The sequence below is a fragment of the Mustelus asterias genome, chromosome 3, assembly GCF_964213995.1.
Source record: "Mustelus asterias chromosome 3, sMusAst1.hap1.1, whole genome shotgun sequence".
Classification (NCBI taxonomy): domain Eukaryota; kingdom Metazoa; phylum Chordata; class Chondrichthyes; order Carcharhiniformes; family Triakidae; genus Mustelus; species Mustelus asterias.
In genome coordinates, this window is record NC_135803.1 from 69,237,475 (window position 1) to 69,256,703 (window position 19,229).

Below are 19,229 nucleotides of genomic sequence, written 5' to 3' on the forward strand. Positions count from 1 at the left end.
TGTCTACACTTCCCGCTGCCTCGGCAAAGCAGCTAGCATAATTAAGTACCCCACCCACATCGGACATATTCTCTTCCACCTTCTTCCGTCGGGAAAAAGATATAAAGGTTTGAGGTTATATACCGACCGACTCAAGAACAGCTTCTTCCCTGCTGCCATCAGACTTTTGAATGGACCTACCTCGCATTAAGTTGATCTTTCTCTCCACCCTAGCTATGACTGTAGCACCACATTCTGCACTCTCTCGTTTCCTTCTCTATGAACGGTATGCTTTGTCTTTATAGCGTGCAAGAAACAATATTTTCACTGTATACTAATACATGTGACAACAATAAATCAAATCAAATCAAGATGGTATTCTCAAAATGGAGCCATGCCCAGCAGATGAACCTATTAGAAATTCAGGCCTGTGATTTTCTTACGAATGGAAACGCCTCAATTTCCAGGATATGCCTCTGGGAGGCAAGTTTCTGCATTGAGAGCCTGGGCTGAAGAAATTGACCCCCTTGACACTATATCTTTTTGATGCTGTGGTCACATAATGCTCTGTTGTTCCATCTTTTGCAGATGCTAAAACATTGCCATGAAGTGGGTTGGTAGATACATTGCAAATTCTTCCAATGGAAGTGAATTGATGTTAGCTTGCCACAATGGAATTAAGAACATAGTTAGAAGTAGAAGCAGGAGTAGACCATGCAACTCCTTGAGTCTGCTCCAGTGTTCAATACAATTGTGGCTGATCTTCTGTCTCAACTGCACTTTCCTGAAAACTCTTCATATCCCTTGATTCCCCAAGAGATTCAAAAATCTGTCTATCTCAATTTTGAATATACTCAATGATGGAGCCCTCATAATCATCTTGGGTAGAAAATTCCAAAGATTCACAACCCTTGTTATCTCAGTACTAAATGAATGACCCCTTTTCCTAAGAGGAGCCCCCATGTTCGAGATTCCCCAATCAGGGAAAATGACCTCTCTTGCCTATATGGGCTGAAAGTTACCCCGAGGTCCTATTAACTTCAAGGTGGTACAATTTCTTGGGGTGTTCATTCCCGTCTTTACTAATATAGTGAACATTTGAATAATTGGTCATTTGTATCAATTGTTTGTGGGAATTTAAGTTAACAGCTTGTTCAATGTAGAATTATTTGTTAAGAATGGATAAATTCACAATCACAAAGCACCTTAAAAGTTCATTAAATGCAAGTATTGGCTACCTCGTAAGCATACTTAAGAGAATCGCTGTGTATAGAGATTATGGGTAGGATTTTCCGGCCATGCTCACCCTGAAACCAGAAAATCCCGCCCGAGGTCAACGGAACTTTCCAAGGTCCATCCCTCGCCTGCTACAATTCCCGTGGCGGGTGGAATGGGAAAATTCGCTCCTCTAAATCATAGAGTAATTTAACTTAGATTTAGATATGGGCTTAAAGATATTTCACGTCCTTGCAGTTAACTTAGTGTAAATTTGATCGTTTTCCAGAGAAGGTGTGGTCTTTTCTAATGTATCACTAGCTATCATTCCAGAGATGGATCTACTAATTGTTCTCATTGTTCTGAGATTGAGGCTTATTCCAGTTATTTATAAAAGAAACAGTTAATTTTGATGAAGTACATTGCTGTGTGTCATATCCATGCCAATCCACTTTCATGCAGCAACAGAATATTTTGTTTGGTTTATTGTCACTTTCCTTTCTTGTTGAATTGTGGCTATTTATTGCCAGGAACTGTAAACTGAAATTGCAATGAGAAACAGGAGGATATGTGTGGTGAACCATCGTTGGTTACCACTGGGGGTTGTTCTTATGTTACTGTTGGGTTAGGGTGTTGTCACTGTGGGGGTTGTATAATGTTGTTGGGTTAGGGTGTTTACCTGTTGTAAATGTTATTATGGCACATCCCGGTGGGGCCCCGCCTCCGGAGGAGAGGTATAAGACCCTCTGCTCCGGCAGGACCCCTTCAGTCTGAACTGGTGTACTCGTGTTAGTTAGTTCCATTGTTTGATAATAAAAGCCTTCAATAACTGAAGCCTTGTTCCACGTGCTTGATTGTCGCGCATCAATTTTATTATCAAACAGAAAACTCTCAGCAGTAAAAAGAGAGTATGGAACAGATTTTGAAACCAGATCGTCTGGCGTTGGACCCACGTGCGGTCGGTGCCGCTAACACCTTCGACCACTGGTGGAAGTGTTTCGAAGACTACCTGGCAGCCTCTGTAGCTATTACTACAGACAGCGACAAACTCCAAGCCCTCCACGCAAGGGTAAGTGACACGATTTATCTCGCGATTCGTGCGGCCACCACTTACCCGAGGGCCGTCGAGCTCTTGAAGAAACGATACACGAAACCACCCAACGAGATACACGCTCGTTACCTCCTCGCTACACGACGTCGGCAGTCGGGCGAAACCATGGAGGACTACGCCAATGAGCTCCTGCAGCTTGCCAGGGGTTGCGATTGTAAAGACGTATCAGCCGAACAATACATGTGCGACCTCGCCCGAGACGCGTTCGTAGCAGGGGTAGGGTCCTCGTACATCCGGCTTAAGTTACTGGAGAAAGGGAACCTCAACTTGACCCAAGCGATGGAGATGGCTGAGATGCTGGAAGCGGCGTCGAAAAGCTTGGCGCTGTACCCCGAGGACCACGTGGAGACAACGTGGCAAGAGCAAGCTCAAATCCCTCCTCGCCCCGCGGGCTCGCGTTCCCATATCGATCCGACGACGGCGGCAGCTCCAGGCGGCCAGCGATGCTACTTTTGCGGTGGGGCCAAGCATCCACGGCAACAGTGTCCGGCAAAAACGGCAATCTGCAGCCAGTGCGGTAAAAAAGGCCACTATGGTAAAGTTTGCAGGTCGAAGTCCAAAAACGGCAGTGCAGCTTGTAACCCTCCAGAGCGGAGACAATCTCCTTCGGCGTCGCAGTACCCACGAGGTCCGACCACGTGCGAATCCAGGACGGCGCCATCGTGGCTGACGGAGGAGGAGGAAGACCACCAGGAGTCGCTACGTTTGGCGCCCTCGCCCACGTGCGATTCATGGGGGCGGCCATCATGGTCCACGACGACTAGGAGCGACCAGCAGGGGTCCTCAGCATCAACATCGGCGGCATGCAGTGACGCCCAGGGGCCAACGGTGGCGTCGATCTCCCTGGACCAGACAAAGCACCACAGACTTGAGAATTCAATGATGGATATCAAGGTAAATGGTCGTACTGTGAATTGTCTGTTTGACAGTGGGAGCACCGAGAGTTTCATACACCCTGACACTGCTAAAAGGTGTGGACTCCGGGTTCTACCTGCCAAGCAGACAATTTCCATGGCATCACGGTCCCGGTCTGTACCGATCCAAGGACGATGTATGGTAACTCTAGAGGTACAGGGCACAATTTACGAGCAATACAGGCTCCTTGTGTTACCTCACCTTTGTGCGCCAATTCTCCTCGGACTAAATTTTATGGTCCACATGAAGAGTGTGATCCTACAGTACGGTGGGCCACTCCCTTCACTGGCAGTAGGGAATCAGCCGCAGCCTCCAAATTGCCCAAAGCGCCCCGCATGCAATCTTTCCACTCTGAAAATCACTACACCATCCTTATTTAAGAATCTGGTACCAGGCTGCAAGCCCATCGCTACTAAGAGTAGGCGTTACAGCGCTGAAGACCGGATCTTTATTAGATCTGAGGTTCAGCGGCTCCTCAAGGAAGGGATCATACAGGCCAGTGCTAGTCCGTGGAGAGCGCAGGTCGTGGTAGTCAAAAGTGGGAACAAACCTCGGATGGTCATCGACTACAGTCAGACCATTAACCGTTATACGCAGCTGGATGCGTATCCTCTCCCGCGCATTTCTGATATGGTCAATCAGATTGCGCAGTACCGAGTGTTCTCTACCATAGACCTTAAGTCCGCCTACCATCAACTCCCCATCCGCCCAGAGGACCGACAATATACGGCTTTTGAGGCGGATGGTCGTCTATACCATTTTCTCAGGGTTCCATTTGGTGTCACCAATGGGGTTTCGGTCTTCCAGCGTGCTATGGACCGAATGGTGGACCAGAACGGGTTGCGGGCTACCTTCCCGTACCTGGATAACGTCACCATCTGCGGCCATGACCAGCAGGACCATGACACGAATCTCCAACACTTTCTGCGCACTGCATCTCGCCTGAATCTGACCTATAACAGGGAGAAGTGCGTATTCCGTACGCGCAGGTTAGCCATCCTTGGATACGTGGTGGAAAACGGGGTCATTGGCCCTGATCCAGACCGTATGCGCCCCCTTACTGAACTTCCCTTGCCCGCTAGCACGAAAGCACTGAGGAGATGCCTCGGGTTCTTTTCGTATTATGCGCAGTGGGTCCCCAACTACGCGGACAAAGCTCGTCCGCTCATCAAGTCCACGACCTTCCCACTCACGCCGGAGGCCCAATTGGCCTTCAAGGCTTTGAAAAGCGACATTTCGAAAGCCACGATGCACGCGGTGGATGAATCCATCCCTTTCCAGGTGGAGAGTGATGCATCTGATTTCACCCTAGCCGCCACACTAAACCAGGCAGGCAGGCCCGTCGCGTTCTTTTCCCGCACCCTTCAAGGCCCCGAAATTTGGCACTCAGCGGTGGAGAAGGAGGCTCAGGCCATTGTGGAGGCAGTCAGACACTGGCGCCATTACCTGGCGGGGAAGCGGTTCACTCTGATCACGGATCAACGATCCGTGGCGTTTATGTTCAGTAACACGCAGAGGGGCAAGATCAAGAACGATAAGATCTTGCGGTGGAGAATTGAGCTCTCCACCTATAATTACGATATTATGTATCGTCCAGGGAAGCTCAATGAGCCCTCGGATGCCCTCTCGCGCGGAACATGCGCCATCATGCAGGAGGACCGCTTGAAGGCCCTCCACAATGACCTGTGTCATCCTGGAGTCACCCGACTCTACCACTTCGTCAAAGCCCGCAACCTGCCCTACTCGGTGGAGGATGTCAGGTCAGTGACGAGAAGCTGTCGGATTTGCGCAGAATGCAAACCGCACTTTTATCGACCAGACCGGGCACAATTGGTCAAGGCCACTCGCCCCTTCGAGAGGCTGAGTGTGGATTTTAAGGGCCCCCTTCCCTCAACGGACCGGAACGTCTATTTCCTCAATATAATAGATGAGTACTCCCGGTTCCTGTTTGTTGTCCCCTGTGCGGACACGTCGACTGCCACCGTCATTAAGGCATTCAGTGAGCTTTTTACCCTGTTCGGGTACCCCTGCTACATTCATAGCGACAGGGGCTCGTCGTTCATGAGCAACGACTTGAGGCAATTCCTGCTCTCATTCGGGATTGCCTCTAGTAGAACCACGAGCTACAACCCTAGGGGTAACGGACAGGTGGAAAGGGAGAATGCTACAGTCTGGAAGGCTGTCCTACTGGCACTGAAATCCAGGGGCCTTCCAGTCTCCCGTTGGCAGGAGGTCCTTCCAAATGCGCTCCATTCTATCCGCTCCCTCCTGTGTACGGCAACCAATGCTACTCCCCACGAGAGGATGTTCTCATTCCCTCGGAAGTCGTCCTCGGGGATCTCATTACCAGCCTGGTTGACGTACCCAGGACCCGTCCTTCTGCGGCGACATGTGAGGGCTCGCAGGTCCGACCCCTTGGTCGAACCGGTCCAACTCCTCCACGCCAACCCTCAGTATGCCTATGTGGCATATCCTGACGGGCGAGAGGACACTGTCTCCATTCGAGACCTGGCGCCCGCAGGAGACGTAGCAACTCCTGTCGCTCCCATACCCCCTGTCACGAATCCCCTACTACTTATTTCTTCCCCAGACGTGGCGCGGTCAGCACCGGGACCAGTGCATAACAGTTATACTCCCATGTACAGCTTGCCTGAGACTCGGAGATCGGCGCCACCACCGAAGGTTCCAGGATCCCCTGCACCATCGCCTCACCGGGGCCAACCGGCCCGGGAGTCCTTGAGGGGACAGCCGGACGCTGTTTTGGAGAGAACGCCACCGCAAGCACCTGCTCCGGTTTCGCAACCGGTGTTGAGGAGATCACAGCGACGGTGCGGTCCTCCAGACCGTCTGGACTTGTGAATTTTGTACATATATGACCTGTTTTTTGCACCCCGCCGGCCTTTGTTTTTAAAGGAGGGGTGAATGTGGTGAACCATCGTTGGTTACCACTGGGGGTTGTTCTTATGTTACTGTTGGGTTAGGGTGTTGTCACTGTGGGGGTTGTATAATGTTGTTGGGTTAGGGTGTTTACCTGTTGTAAATGTTATTATGGCACATCCCGGTGGGGCCCCGCCTCCGGAGGAGAGGTATAAGACCCTCTGCTCCGGCAGGACCCCTTCAGTCTGAACTGGTGTACTCGTGTTAGTTAGTTCCATTGTTTGATAATAAAAGCCTTCAATAACTGAAGCCTTGTTCCACGTGCTTGATTGTCGCGCATCAATATGGTTCTGGGAACAGTTCCTGCACTGAGCACCAGTTCCTGGTGTTTTATGTTAATCTGTTGGTATATCCTGAGTACATCCCCTGGATGAGCGATGTAAGAGTCAAAATTCTGGGATGATCACAGTAAAAGCAAAATGCTGCATGTTGGTTAATCTTGTAATAAAAACAAAAAGCTCTGAAAATACTCAGCAGATAACTGCCAGACCTGCTGAGTCTTTCCAGAATTTTCTGTTTTTAATACTGGAATGATCTGTCTGGGTAGTAAATGGATTCCTTCATCACATTCTAATCCTAGGAGTTCCATTTGCTCTGGTTCCACTGCTTAACACAATGATAACCAGACACATTTGTGTGGCCTGCAAGACCCACAGAATGCTCCAGGGTTACAGAAATGAGGAGATTCCGAGTGATCTAGCAATGGAAAGCCAAATGAAGTCCATCTTTTTATTGTTTGTCATATCAGGGAATTTCATTTTTTTTATTGATTCGTGGAACATGGGTGTCACTGGCTGGCCAGCATTTATTGCCCATCCCTAGTTGTCCGAGGGCAGTTGAGAGTCAACCACATTGCTGTGGCTCTGGAGTCACATGTAGGCCAGACCAGGTAAGAACAGCAGATTTCCTTCCCGAAAGGACATGAGTGAAACAGATGGAGTTTTCCGACGATTGACAATGGTTTCATGGTCATCAGTGGATTCTTAATTCCAGATTTTTTTTATTGATTTCAAAGTCCACTTTCTGCTGTGATGGGATTTGAACCAGTGTCTCCAGAACATTAGTTGAGTTTCTGGAATAATAGACTAGCGATAATACCACTAGGTTATCACCTCCCCTTAATACTGTTATGGGCATGGTGGATCTATATATATGTGGCTATTTGATTTGGGATATTTATTTTTATGTATGTCTCACCTTGCAGTGGAACTGACAATCCATGTGTTAGCGCAAGAGTTGTCACACAAACACTTGTTTTGTGCAGTGACCCAGACTAAATACACGCAGCAATTGAAGCATGTGTGTGGGGTGGTGGAGCAGGGTAGGGGGGTGGGGGTGGTGGGGGAGAAAACTCTGACTGTCAAATTTACAAAATAATGAGAAAAACAAAAGACTGTCCTACATCAGAACTCAATCCTGCCTCATATTCTCAGGTAATGGAAGTAAAATAGCAACAATCATGAATAATGGCCGTGCCTCAGTATTTGTTGTTGATCTCAACCCGTTTCTCAGTAATCAATGTCTCCCAGACTGAAATCTCAGTTAAAGACGACTGATAGAGTGAACATGTTATTAGAAGAGGGTGAAAAAAGATATCAAGGTATGTAACATAATAAAGGGAAAATAAGGTTAAACTAGTCAAATTTAGAGAGGATAAAACAACTGACACAGGACCCGATTTTACCATTTTCATTCTAAGTGCTGAACCTGGGCGCAATTCAGATCCGACTTGGAAATCTGCTTTCAGGCGCCCCCATAGGCACTTAGCCTGAAAATAAAATTGCGAGTCTGAATCGCGCTGTGGGCGGGGCTTACCATGCCCGAATCACTGCAGCTCCGATCGGAGCTTTGAACTGTGCATGGGCAGTGAGGAAAAAAAATTTGAAAAACGTGCCCCTGTCACATTGCTTCCGGGCCGCAAAAAGCGAATAAAGCAGCTCAGGAGCAAAAAGCGGGAGCGATGACCCCCACAGACATCACCCCACCCCCAGAACATAACTGCCCCCCTTATCCACCCCCCCCCTCGCTACCCAGACCAATCGTGACCCCTGCCCCCTTTCCCCCCACTGATCGCCTGCAGAGTGGCAGCAGACCCCTCTGTGCCCCTCCGCTCCCCCAACCAGAGATCCATCTGGTCTCCCTCCCAGTATATTTCACGTACTCACAGCCGAGTATTTTGACAGTTTCACTAATTAAGTGCACGTGCACTATTATAGCTGTGGAATCCCTTCTCTCTGCTGCCTGTACTTGCAAGATCCACCGAGGTACACATCCAGGCCTTTATTGAAGTTGTGTAATGAAACATATAGGTGCATGTACAAATAACTGTTGCTTGATTCAACAACCTTTGGAATTGTGTTTAGCAACAGCCAACTTGCAGTAAATTCTAAGAGCTGCATTTCCAAGATAATTTGGGAAAAGGTAATAAGATCATTTCTACTTCTTCTGAACTTGCTGGTGTAGGGGGAAAAAAAAACATTCATGGCAAGTGAAATATAATCTAAGTAGCATTTATAACAGGAATGATCAGAATTAGAAATGTGATGGGACAGAATTAGCTCCCCACCCACCAGAGAACGATCGGGCCTCCCCGCCCCCAAACTGATATTTCAGTTTTTGCAGAGATTCTCCTTTGATAAACCTTCACTTCTCATTTGGGTGCTGATTGGATTGCTATGCAATTCCAGTATTTTCTGTCATTCATCTAAATTTCCAAAATATGTTGTAATGAAGATAAGCACATTGGTGTGAATTCCAGAGCCATTTTGGCGAGAATGTTAGAATGAGCAGCAAATTATTAAAATGCAGTTATATGCACTGATTCGGGCTGTAAATACCAAGCAATAATTCTTTGACACAATGAAAACATTTTATTCCCCATATCGTGCTTGAAGTGCTTATGTAAACAACCATCCACGTACAAAGAGAGAATTTATACAAACACTGTCATGTATTGTTCAGCAAAGTCTACTTGCATATCACAAGTGTTTAGCACACAAATCAAAAGAAATAAAAACTGGGTCCCTAAAACTCAGTTCCTCCTGGAACATAAGAACTACAAAACTGGTTGACAAATCATAAGAGAGAAGTATGTACAAAAAAATTACAACCAATCTTGGCGGCAGAGAATGGACTGATCGTATTAGTACTGTAGTAATTTGAAAGCTACACCATAGATTTCAAAAATACTGTTAAAACATTATAATGCTGATGGTTGTTCCAGAGCCACAGGCAGCAGAATAGAAGGTTACCCCCATGTGTAGGAACACAAACTGGTATCTTTTGACCTTCACAGGTCATCGCCAACTCTTACTGCTTCCAATTGCAGGGCCTTTAGGAAGCTTGGCATTCTTGATTTTTCTATCATTCTCAAACGGTATAAATAGGTACCACATATAAAACAACACAGTGCTACATGCTTTTTGCCATGGCATGGCACATCTCACGTAACACCTGAGCTTCCACAGGTTGTACTTAAAAAGCAGTCTCATGACAACAGTGGGCTCATTCGTATGCAGTGTACAGACTGTAGAACGTCAATTCATTGTAATTCATTGATCCGAACTAGATCATTGTAAATCAGCTCAACTTAAAGTGCTTTACCTTTTTGTACATTAACATAGAATTGGTTTAAGCACAACCCTTTTTCATTGAACCAAGTTCAGTGGTTTTATCTGGTATTTAAATGCAGGATACAAAAACAGGCTACATATCACTGCTGTAAATCAAGAACAGAGATGCTTGCACAAAAATGGATAAAAAGACAGTGGGATACATTTTGTTTCCAAAAAAGCCCTTGAACAATAACGCTTGTGACAACACCAGTGAAGGACCAGGCCTATTGAGGAGCTCAGAGCCCAGTTGCTAGAAATATTAAGCAAAGTTTTGAAAGCCTTGTATTCAGTGATTCTGCAGCTTTGCTTGCAACAGGGAGGTTCCACTGTGGGAGTCAGAGTGTAAAATCCTACATTGCCTTCAGTCAGGCAATCTGAATGAATGAACTTACATTTAGCTAACAGAGGATTAACCCCATAAAATGTTGCTGAAAAAAAGAAAATGAGCCAACTCCTGACTTTGTGCAATAGTGTACAATGGCTGAGTGAATCAGCTGCTCGTCTCATTTCTCTCTGGATTCAATGCAACTAAAGAAAGGAAGAGTTATCAAATGGAATGTTGACTTGCTATCATCCATTTTATATCTCTTATACAAAGTTTGGATGTACCCCATCATGTCTTCTATAGGATGGTGCCAACTGTTATATCACAGTGCAATTAGATAGCAGACTTTTGGTGAGAAAGGGAACTAAAATGAAATTCTGTCTCTCACTTTCCATGAGGAGATAAAGACAAAAACAAGGCAGTACTTGTAACTATGGAGTATGTTGTGCTGTACACCGTGGTACCAAAAGCTCATGGCACTGTAAACTTGGCCAGTTAAAAAGTTGGGTTTTTAAAAAAATATTTATTTCTGAGGGAGGACTTTGGATGAAATGAGATGAAAGGTTTGTGTGTGTTTCGGTCCAGCTTGCTGGTCAGTAGTGATGAGATTAGCTAGTTAACATCACCTGCCATATTGGAGTGTCCTGTGAATGTGGACTTGAATCAAAGATCAAAGCACAAAAGTGTAATCAATCAAATTGTCACCTTCAAATTGTTAACCAAGGTTAGTGAGTTGATTTTTCATGAAATTCATCTCATTAGAAGTGGTTCTACCTTATAGTTGCAACATTCAAAAAATATATAAATGGGTTAGCTATAGTTTGAACTATCTGCCATTAGGCTGTACAGGAAATAAAGTTTTAAAGTTTTAAAGTTTATTTATTGGTGTCACAAGTAGGCATTAACACTGCATTGAAGTTACTGTGAAAATCCCCTAGTCGCCACACTCCGGTGCCTGTTTGGGTACACTGAGGGAGAATTTTGCATGGCCTAACCAGTACATCTTTCGGACTATGGGAGGAAACCGGAGCACCCAGAGGAAAGCCACGCAGAGACATGGGGAGAACGTGCAGACTCCACACAGACAGTGACCCAAACCGGGAATTGAACCTGGGTTCCTGGTGCTATGAGGCAGCAGTGCTAACCACTGTGCCGCCGTGCATATTGTTTTCAAACAATATTAAATCAATTTTATTTTTCAAGAGTCATTCCTGTTAATCCTTGGCAATATTAATTAAATAAGGTGTATTTGAAAAGCTATTATAAATTTACTAATGTAATTTAAAGAAATAAAGCAGGATCATTCTGTGCTCTTAAATTCAATCACATTTGCCATTCGAAAACATAGTCATGAGGCAAATTAGTGTAATGTTTCAAAAATGTGTATCTAAATGCATTTCATTTTGCTGAGAGCTAGAGCATTCTTGCTCATCCCAATAGGCCAAGGTTCAGCATGTGATGGCTTAACATAACACCAATGGTTAAAAGCTTTAAGCGTCTAACATTCTGAGGAAACCACTTTAAATTATTCAGCACCTCAGTTTACACTGCACTATCCTTTAGTGAAACACAGGTGAGATCAAAGGTTTCATTCTAATGTATTGTGTCTTTGAAAGGTTTTCAGTTAGTGATACTCATTCCCAAGTAAGAAAGTAGATTTTTACAGTTCAGCAGATGCATGACAGGAGTATCTTTTAACTGTGGCAAATGTCGGGAATGTAAAGCAGCCTTTAGGGAGGAAGGAACTTGCATTGATATAGTGGTGAAAATTTGTAATTTATTCCCACCATTTAAAAAAAAAATCTAGAAGCTGCACATCCAAGGTAGATGCACAAGGCAATCTTGTGAAATATAGTAGGTGGACTTTGACCTGAGCCAAATACCTAGTGGTTTACATGAAATCCTGACATGTCTCAGCTTTGTAGTGTGGGCATGATGTGTCCTTAAGGTGAGATCTGAGGGTGTTTGGTGGTGATGTTGGATAAACAATTGATTTATTTAAACAGCACAAGATATCCTCAAGTATTCCCTCGGGACCAAACTTGAAGTTGGGTGGCGAGCTACATTTTGTCCCATCTAAAGATGGACATGGGACGGGATGTTTGTTTGGAGTGGGTTGGGGGAGGAGGTAGAGGATTCACACTGTGTATGCAGAACCTGCTGCACATCGATATGAAAATGTTCTGATTAATTTGTCTCCTGCCAGAGACTATTACTATACTACAAATGGTTGAGATTTTATATTTACTTTGTGCATATGACCAAAACTTCTGAGGAATGAGATTCTTTTTGGAGTTTTTTTAAAGATCCTTTCAATTCGACACCTGGGTGGGAAAATTATCATTGTGGATAGGCTGCCTGTCATCAAAAAGCTTACCATTTTTTCTTACAAATCACTGAAGGTTAAAATGGGGGACTTCTATAACAATCGGATGATGTATGGCCTGCGCGTCAGGTTGAAAATCTATCCATTGGCATTTCATCAGGTAGTTTGGCCCCAGACTGGATAATATGGTCAAAAATTAGAAGCGGGATGTGGTGGGGCAAGCTCATCCACTGGGAATATAAGGTACGAGAAAAGCCGAGTGTGAAACAGACTGAGAGGACAAACCTCTGAATCAGGAGCTTGTCTGCATTTGAGCAGGACTGAATTGAGTGTCGCCATTGTATTAGAATAAGTTGTAATGGGAGGGAAGTTCAAGGGGTACAAAGCGCTTTCCCTTTAAATATGTAAATTTCTCTCTGTTTAATATGGAGGCCAATATTTAGCATTTCAACTTTCCCCTTCAGTAATTGGTATTGTTCATAACCCCTCCTGGAACTATTAAATGTAATCGCACAGAAGGTGGCCATCGTGCTCACAGTCTGTATTCTGGCTCCTTGATAAAACTCGTCACTGTCCTTTCCCTGCACTTGCTCGTTATCCCTTCCTTTTTCAAATTTTCGTCCACTTTTTAATAAAAAATTGTGATTATTTCTGCTTTCACTGCTGTTTTGAGTAGGGCGTCCCATGTCCTAACAAGCCAGCTATGTAAAAGCAACCCTCATAACCTCTTCACTCTTTAGGCGATAATAATTAATTACATTGATGCTCTCTGACAAGCGGAAATTATTTTTCCTTTATTTACCTTACAAAAGCTCCTTATAATTTTGAATACCAGCTATCAGCTCTCCTGTGTCATCAAAGAATACCATTGGCTTGAGGGGCAACCAGGGCCTGGGATGGAGTTACTGGGGACTAATCCAAATTGATAGGAGTGGAGGGGGGCTGGAACAAACACTCGCTGCTGCGGTCAGAGCTCAGCAGTTCTAACCCGCCCCTCATCATTCTGAAAGGCTAGCTCCCATTTTAGTTAATGGGGCCGCTTCCTGGAGTAGCTTTGGAGGGAAGCAGAAATATCAAAGGTTAATCTCTAAGGGGATTTAAAACAAAAAGATAGAAAGTCACAGATAAAGCTATGCCAACATTTAACAGAACAGACTGAGAAGTTAGAATAGGATGTTCTCCCAGTAAACTTGCCTTCTCTTTTTATTGTTAATTGAAACAGTTCATTAATTGTACTGCATTGGCACTGTGCCTGCAGTGGAAACTTGGATCCAATAATCGCCAGTTGTTTGGGTCCTGGTGAAATATATCTGGGAGTATTTTAGCCCCAATGGGCGAGGGGGGATTAATCACTAAATGGTTTTTCAAGGAAAAGCAGAGACAAATAACACTGGCATTTTATTTGTTGTTTTTGCAGCACACTCAATGTTACTGGGCATGTGGAGTCCCTTGAGTTGGCCCCTCTCCCTGCTGAGTTACTCTATTCATATCACCAATGGCAGTGCTCATGCTGGTCACAGAGCTACTCCATTGCAAATGATAGGAACTGCAAGTCAACCTCTCAGCTTGTGCTTTGGCATTCGTGGTTCCAAAGCTTTGATCCATTTTAAAATTGCAGACCCCACCATTGGAAAAGGGACTAACCCAGGCCACAAGTGCATAGTCGCCGTGGACCACACCTGCCAAGTGGTCTTGCAGAAAGGGAGTAGGGCTACAACAATAAAAACAATAATAATGGGGATGTGAATATTTTATTTTCCTATTTATCATGGGGAGGGGGAGGATTATTTCCCTTGATTTTCCTTCCCTTTTAACTAGAATTTGTTTGGTTATCAAGTGATATTTTATTTACATCAATGCATTTCAGCTACAGAGTTATTTTTAATTAAAGTGGCTGAACAATTATTCTGTTGGCCTTTTAAATGGATAATGCAAAATATTGGTGGAACTCGTAATCTATTGTATTATTTCTGGTCCGGGGTGTGTGGTGTTTTACAGCTGAATGGATGGTTTTCACTGAAAATCTTGGTAACATTCACAACAGAGCCTTATGATCAACTGCTGCTTTCATTGTCCTGTGCTCAAATTCGTTCCATTGTGTTCATTTGCTATTTATATTTACAGCATTTGAGTTGAGAAATTTGTCCAATAAACCAATGTTTCTTCACAGGAAGTTGTGCCCTAAGCTCAGAAATCTCGCTAGAAGGCAGGGCAGTGAACTGTGCAACTGCCTTATCCAATCTTACCGCCACTCCAAACAAATGACTAAAATCATTACCTTTCTCAAAACAATCTTTTAAATGTTTTCTTGGGAGAAAAATAGAAATGCATTACTTTGAAGTAAAATCGCTTCCACACCAGAGGAAAAGAAACAAGCAATTGGGTAAGTGCATTCCTTAATAAGGCATTTGTACCGGAAAGAATGTGGAGAAGCCAAACAGCAAATACAATAAATTCAATGTACATAAATAAATCATTTTGTTAATATTTACACAACTCATTTATAAACATTAGCACATAACAATTTGGCGTGTCACTCTCTCCTCCCATACACTGATTAAACTCAACCTTATCTTTTATTCTTGTGACAAAGGTAATACTGTAAATATCTGAGGAGGTGACCACACACTATCTTTATTTCAGTGTCAAATATGAGAGCAGTGCTGACTTCACTGCATGACCTAGTTTTGCTCAGGGACCCTGTGCAGATGTAAGAGGGGAGAGATCTTCACCCCCACCCACCTGCAATGGGTTAAAGCCTGAGCACCAGAGATGAAAGGAACGATTGTAGACCCATGGTTTAAGTGTGGATGCTGCTTCTACCTCGGCATTGCTGGCACTAACTTAAACCGTAGCCCAGCAACTGTTTGCAACTTAGGAACACCAAATATTTTAGTTTTGCACATTTAATTTGGCATTTTCTTGACTAAAAGATTGGCAAGAAGGTTTTGAATAGCACGATTCAAATTCATCGACTATTTTAAATAGTTTGCATCCCTTGCACATAGGCACACAGTGTTTCATTCCAGTGAAAACACAGAGGAAAGCCAAATTGCTGTAATCGAGGAGCTTTCGGAAACTTGTTTGTTTACAGTAGTTTTGCTGTTTCCTGATGCCTGCAGTTTTACAAATACATCGAACCACTCAGTAAAAATCTAGTCTCCGTACGTTGGATGCGTCTTCCCTCTTTTAAAACTCATGATGCTTTCCAATCGAAATAGAAAACAAAAAGTTTATTTTGCGGGATTCAGAGGGAACATTGAACTTGACTGTAGTTATCGATGTGAATATATATTTAGGCAACTCTCCTGCTGGCACTGTTGATGGTCAGCTTTGGGCAGTGTGCTCCGGCTGTAAAGGTTACTGGACGCAGGATATGCCATCACCTCCCAGTGAGGAGATTGCCATCATGTAGTGGTACATACAGCTCATGTTGGTGTGCGTGACAGAGCAGGCGTTCATTCTGATTGCAACTGGTCGCTAAAGTGCTCCCTTGGATAGGTATTTAATCGTGTTCACTAAGCTGTCCCTTCACTTCTTGAATGGTGTCAGTCTCCCAATGTTCTGCCAGAAATTAGAAGGTTTGCGTTTGGGCTCAGCGAGCATGTAGACCTGCTGTTGGGGGATGGTTGAGGGCAGCATTGGATGTTTCTGCCGTAATGTCAGAAAGTCGTAGTAAGGCCTGGTGACAGCTGAGACAAAGAAGAGAAACAGTCGTTAGAATTTACACAGGAGGATATATGCAGCTTTGGTTTTTAAACCTCAATTCAAGTTTGAACTTATTCCATCTTATGTCTTTAACATTTGTTGGTCCAAGGTTGAAAATGGTTCATGGCTGCAGTTGACTTGTTTCTTTCTGTATTATTTGTAGCCAAACTTAGTTGTAATTCTCTTAAATGAGCGAAGTAATATAAGGTCAAACATTTCTTTGACATTGTGAATTTAATGGATGCTGTCTCCATAACAACGGCACCATAAGATCTGTTGCCATTTGTATAAATTGTAAAGAATTAGAATTTGTTTTTGTCTAGAATTTACTGCACAGAAACAGGTCATTTAGCCCAATAGTCTATGCTGGTGTTAAAGCTCCACAAAAGTCTTCTCCCTACGTGCTTCATCTAATCCTGTTGGCATATCCTGCTTTTCTTTGACCCCTTATGTACCTATCTAGTTTGCCCTTAAATGTATCCATGTTATTCATCTCATCTATCCTCTATCTACTCCATGTGCAAGCTGAGCCTCACATTCTAACCACTCTCTGAGTAAAGACACTGGGGGCAAAAAATTTTAAGGCTGGAATTTTACCGGCACGCCCCCCCAATTCCAGGGGTGCCCCGGGATCTCTGCATCGCCGGCCATGCGCCCCTCCCCTCCCCGATCGCTGGCGCCCGAACATGCCCGGGCCAGCCTCGACCCCCACCCCACCCCAACCCTCCCCTCCTCGCTGTACCCCCACCCCACCCCAATCACCCGGACCTGCCCCAGTTCCCTTAACCCCCCCTCCACAATGCCCAGCCTCAATCGCTGACCTCTCTCCCTCTGTCATTCAGCCCGGGTGCAGAATGGCAGTGGGACCCCCCCCCCCCCACCCCCACCAAATGCCCCCATAGGCCCCACCCCCTTAGCACTGCCCAATGCCCAAAGCATTGGCATTTTGCCCCTTGGCCAGTGCCAGGGTGCCCAGGCTGGAACTGCCAAGGTGGCAATGCCCAAGGGGCACCCCCTCCTAGCACCCAACCCTCTGAGGGGCCTCGATTGTCAACCTTCACTCCAGTGGGGTTGGGCCGCCAGCTCCCCGCAGATGTGGAGCTATGGTAAACCCCGCAGGAGTGAAACACACCTGGTTGGGGAGGGCGAAGAGGACACTTCAGTCCCGGGCCCGCTAATGATATTTAAAAGAAATGGTGATGAGGATTTGAATAATTTATTCAGCTCTGCGCCGATTTCTTCTGCGAAGCTGACGGCGCTGGAAATCCAACTGCCGGAGAAACCTGGAGGCAGTGGCGCCCAGCGGGAACCCCGCAAAATGGCCTCTGCTCAAGTGGGATGGGAGAATTGCCCCCCACTATTCCTGATTTCATTCCTGAATTTATTTATGTTCATGAGCCCTAGTTTTAGATTCTTCCACAAGTGCACAAAATCTTTCCATTTACCTTAATGACCTCTATTACAGCACCCGTCAGCAATGTTCCTCTGAGCTGCTGGGCTGTTTTGCAAACACCCAAAAGTTTCTATATAAGACGGCCCCTTTAACACATATGCATGGTCACACAAAAAAAACTGCAAGGGACTGCATACTTTAACAAATCACCTCTGCTGTCCAAAAAAATATAGGTGGTACGTTGCCCCACAGCATTCTCTTTTTGAGAGAAAGGAGCCTCAGCCTGTTTGGTCTTTCCTACAGAATGTAATATTATGACCGAGATTCATCCTGGAACTCAATTTGCACTGGCTCTAACCAAATCAACAACCTTCCTTTTTCAGACTTCTGCTGAATAACTCAAATGGCTGTGCGCTGGATACCCACGGGGTGCAGTGACTGTCATTTAAATGAGCAGCAATGTCATTTAAACTGTATTGCGATTGACTGAAGTTCAGCAAACTCAACTGTCAGTCATAGCAGGTCATTTTGCAATGTTGAAGAAAACTCAGTTGAGGTAATTTACTTGCGTGGGTATGTACACAAAGGGAGGTGCTCCATGCCAGCCGACCATCCTGCCCTCTTGCAAGTGGTGATGGAGTGAAGATTGGGACTATCAATACTGGGAATATATCAGAAAGATGCAGGCGAGCAAGTGTTACCTTTACTATACATGACTATACATGTAATCCATGTAAACTCCATACAAATAGCAGAAAGCAACCCAGATAAGTATATGATCAACATGTAGAGTTTACTCAGAAATCACTTCATAGCAAATAGTGTGCAGGAAGTCCATACATTATAAGGACTATATTCTTTTTGCACATAACAAACATTCCTCTAGTCCAGACATTGTGAAAAGAATGCCAATCATTGACCTGAAACTTACAAGCAGCTAATTGCACTTGAGTTACTGTCTATAATTTATAAACAGTTATCCGCTGCTTGATCTGATTATTTATACCACTTCCCCACTTATCAGCATTTCAGCATTGGCTTTAAAGGGGAAAGCCTACAGTTTATCATCAGTAGTGTGCTTCAGATCCTGGACTTCACATGGTCACTGCCAAACTACATAGAACAGAAGCTAGCTGCCTTGTAAGTGAATGTATCTGAACAAGCACAGAAAGATACAGCTGATAAAGTGCCTATAAGGCAAAGCACCATGTCACATTGCAGTGTCTTCCTGTGGCTTTGACCAGCTTTAAATAAACAATGTGTACAGTGCCTTTAACTCAGCAAATGTAGCAAGGTATTCCAGACTTGTGGTCAGAGCAGTCAGCTGAAGTAGCAAAGGCACTGTTAAAGAAAAGGAGGCTTTTGAGAGTGAGGACAGATGTAGTAAGGCAGAGTGATTACGGAGCATGTTGAAGAAACTAGGGTGAGATAACTCAAGGCTGTTCCACAGCTTTTAGTGCATTGACTGTATGGTCAATGCAGTTCTGATCTTCAATGCATCACAGCCTCCGCGCCTCTCCGGCTCCAAGGTTTTTGGAATAATCAGCTCCGCACTGGAAATCGGCGCAGAGCTGATTTCCATATTATAATCCGCATTTAAATATCATTAGCGGGCCCGGGGCTGAAGTCTCCAGGCCCGCTAGCGTCTCCCCCCCGCTGCCAGGAGTGGTTCCCTCCAGTGGGGTTTACAACACCTCCCCACTAAC

At 44.9% G+C, this 19,229-nt stretch overlaps 1 protein-coding gene across 1 annotated transcript in view; it reads right to left on the reverse strand.

The window, feature by feature from the left end:
* Nucleotides 1-9,016: 9,016 nt before the first annotated feature.
* LOC144491379 (uncharacterized) overlaps nt 9,017-19,229 on the reverse strand; it is a 448,762-nt gene continuing 438,549 nt past the window's right edge. The window contains exon 15 of the mRNA XM_078209111.1: nt 9,017-16,114. Coding sequence (XP_078065237.1) covers nt 15,954-16,114 — 161 coding nt within the window. The 3' untranslated portion in view covers nt 9,017-15,953. The remainder of the gene's footprint in view (nt 16,115-19,229) is intronic.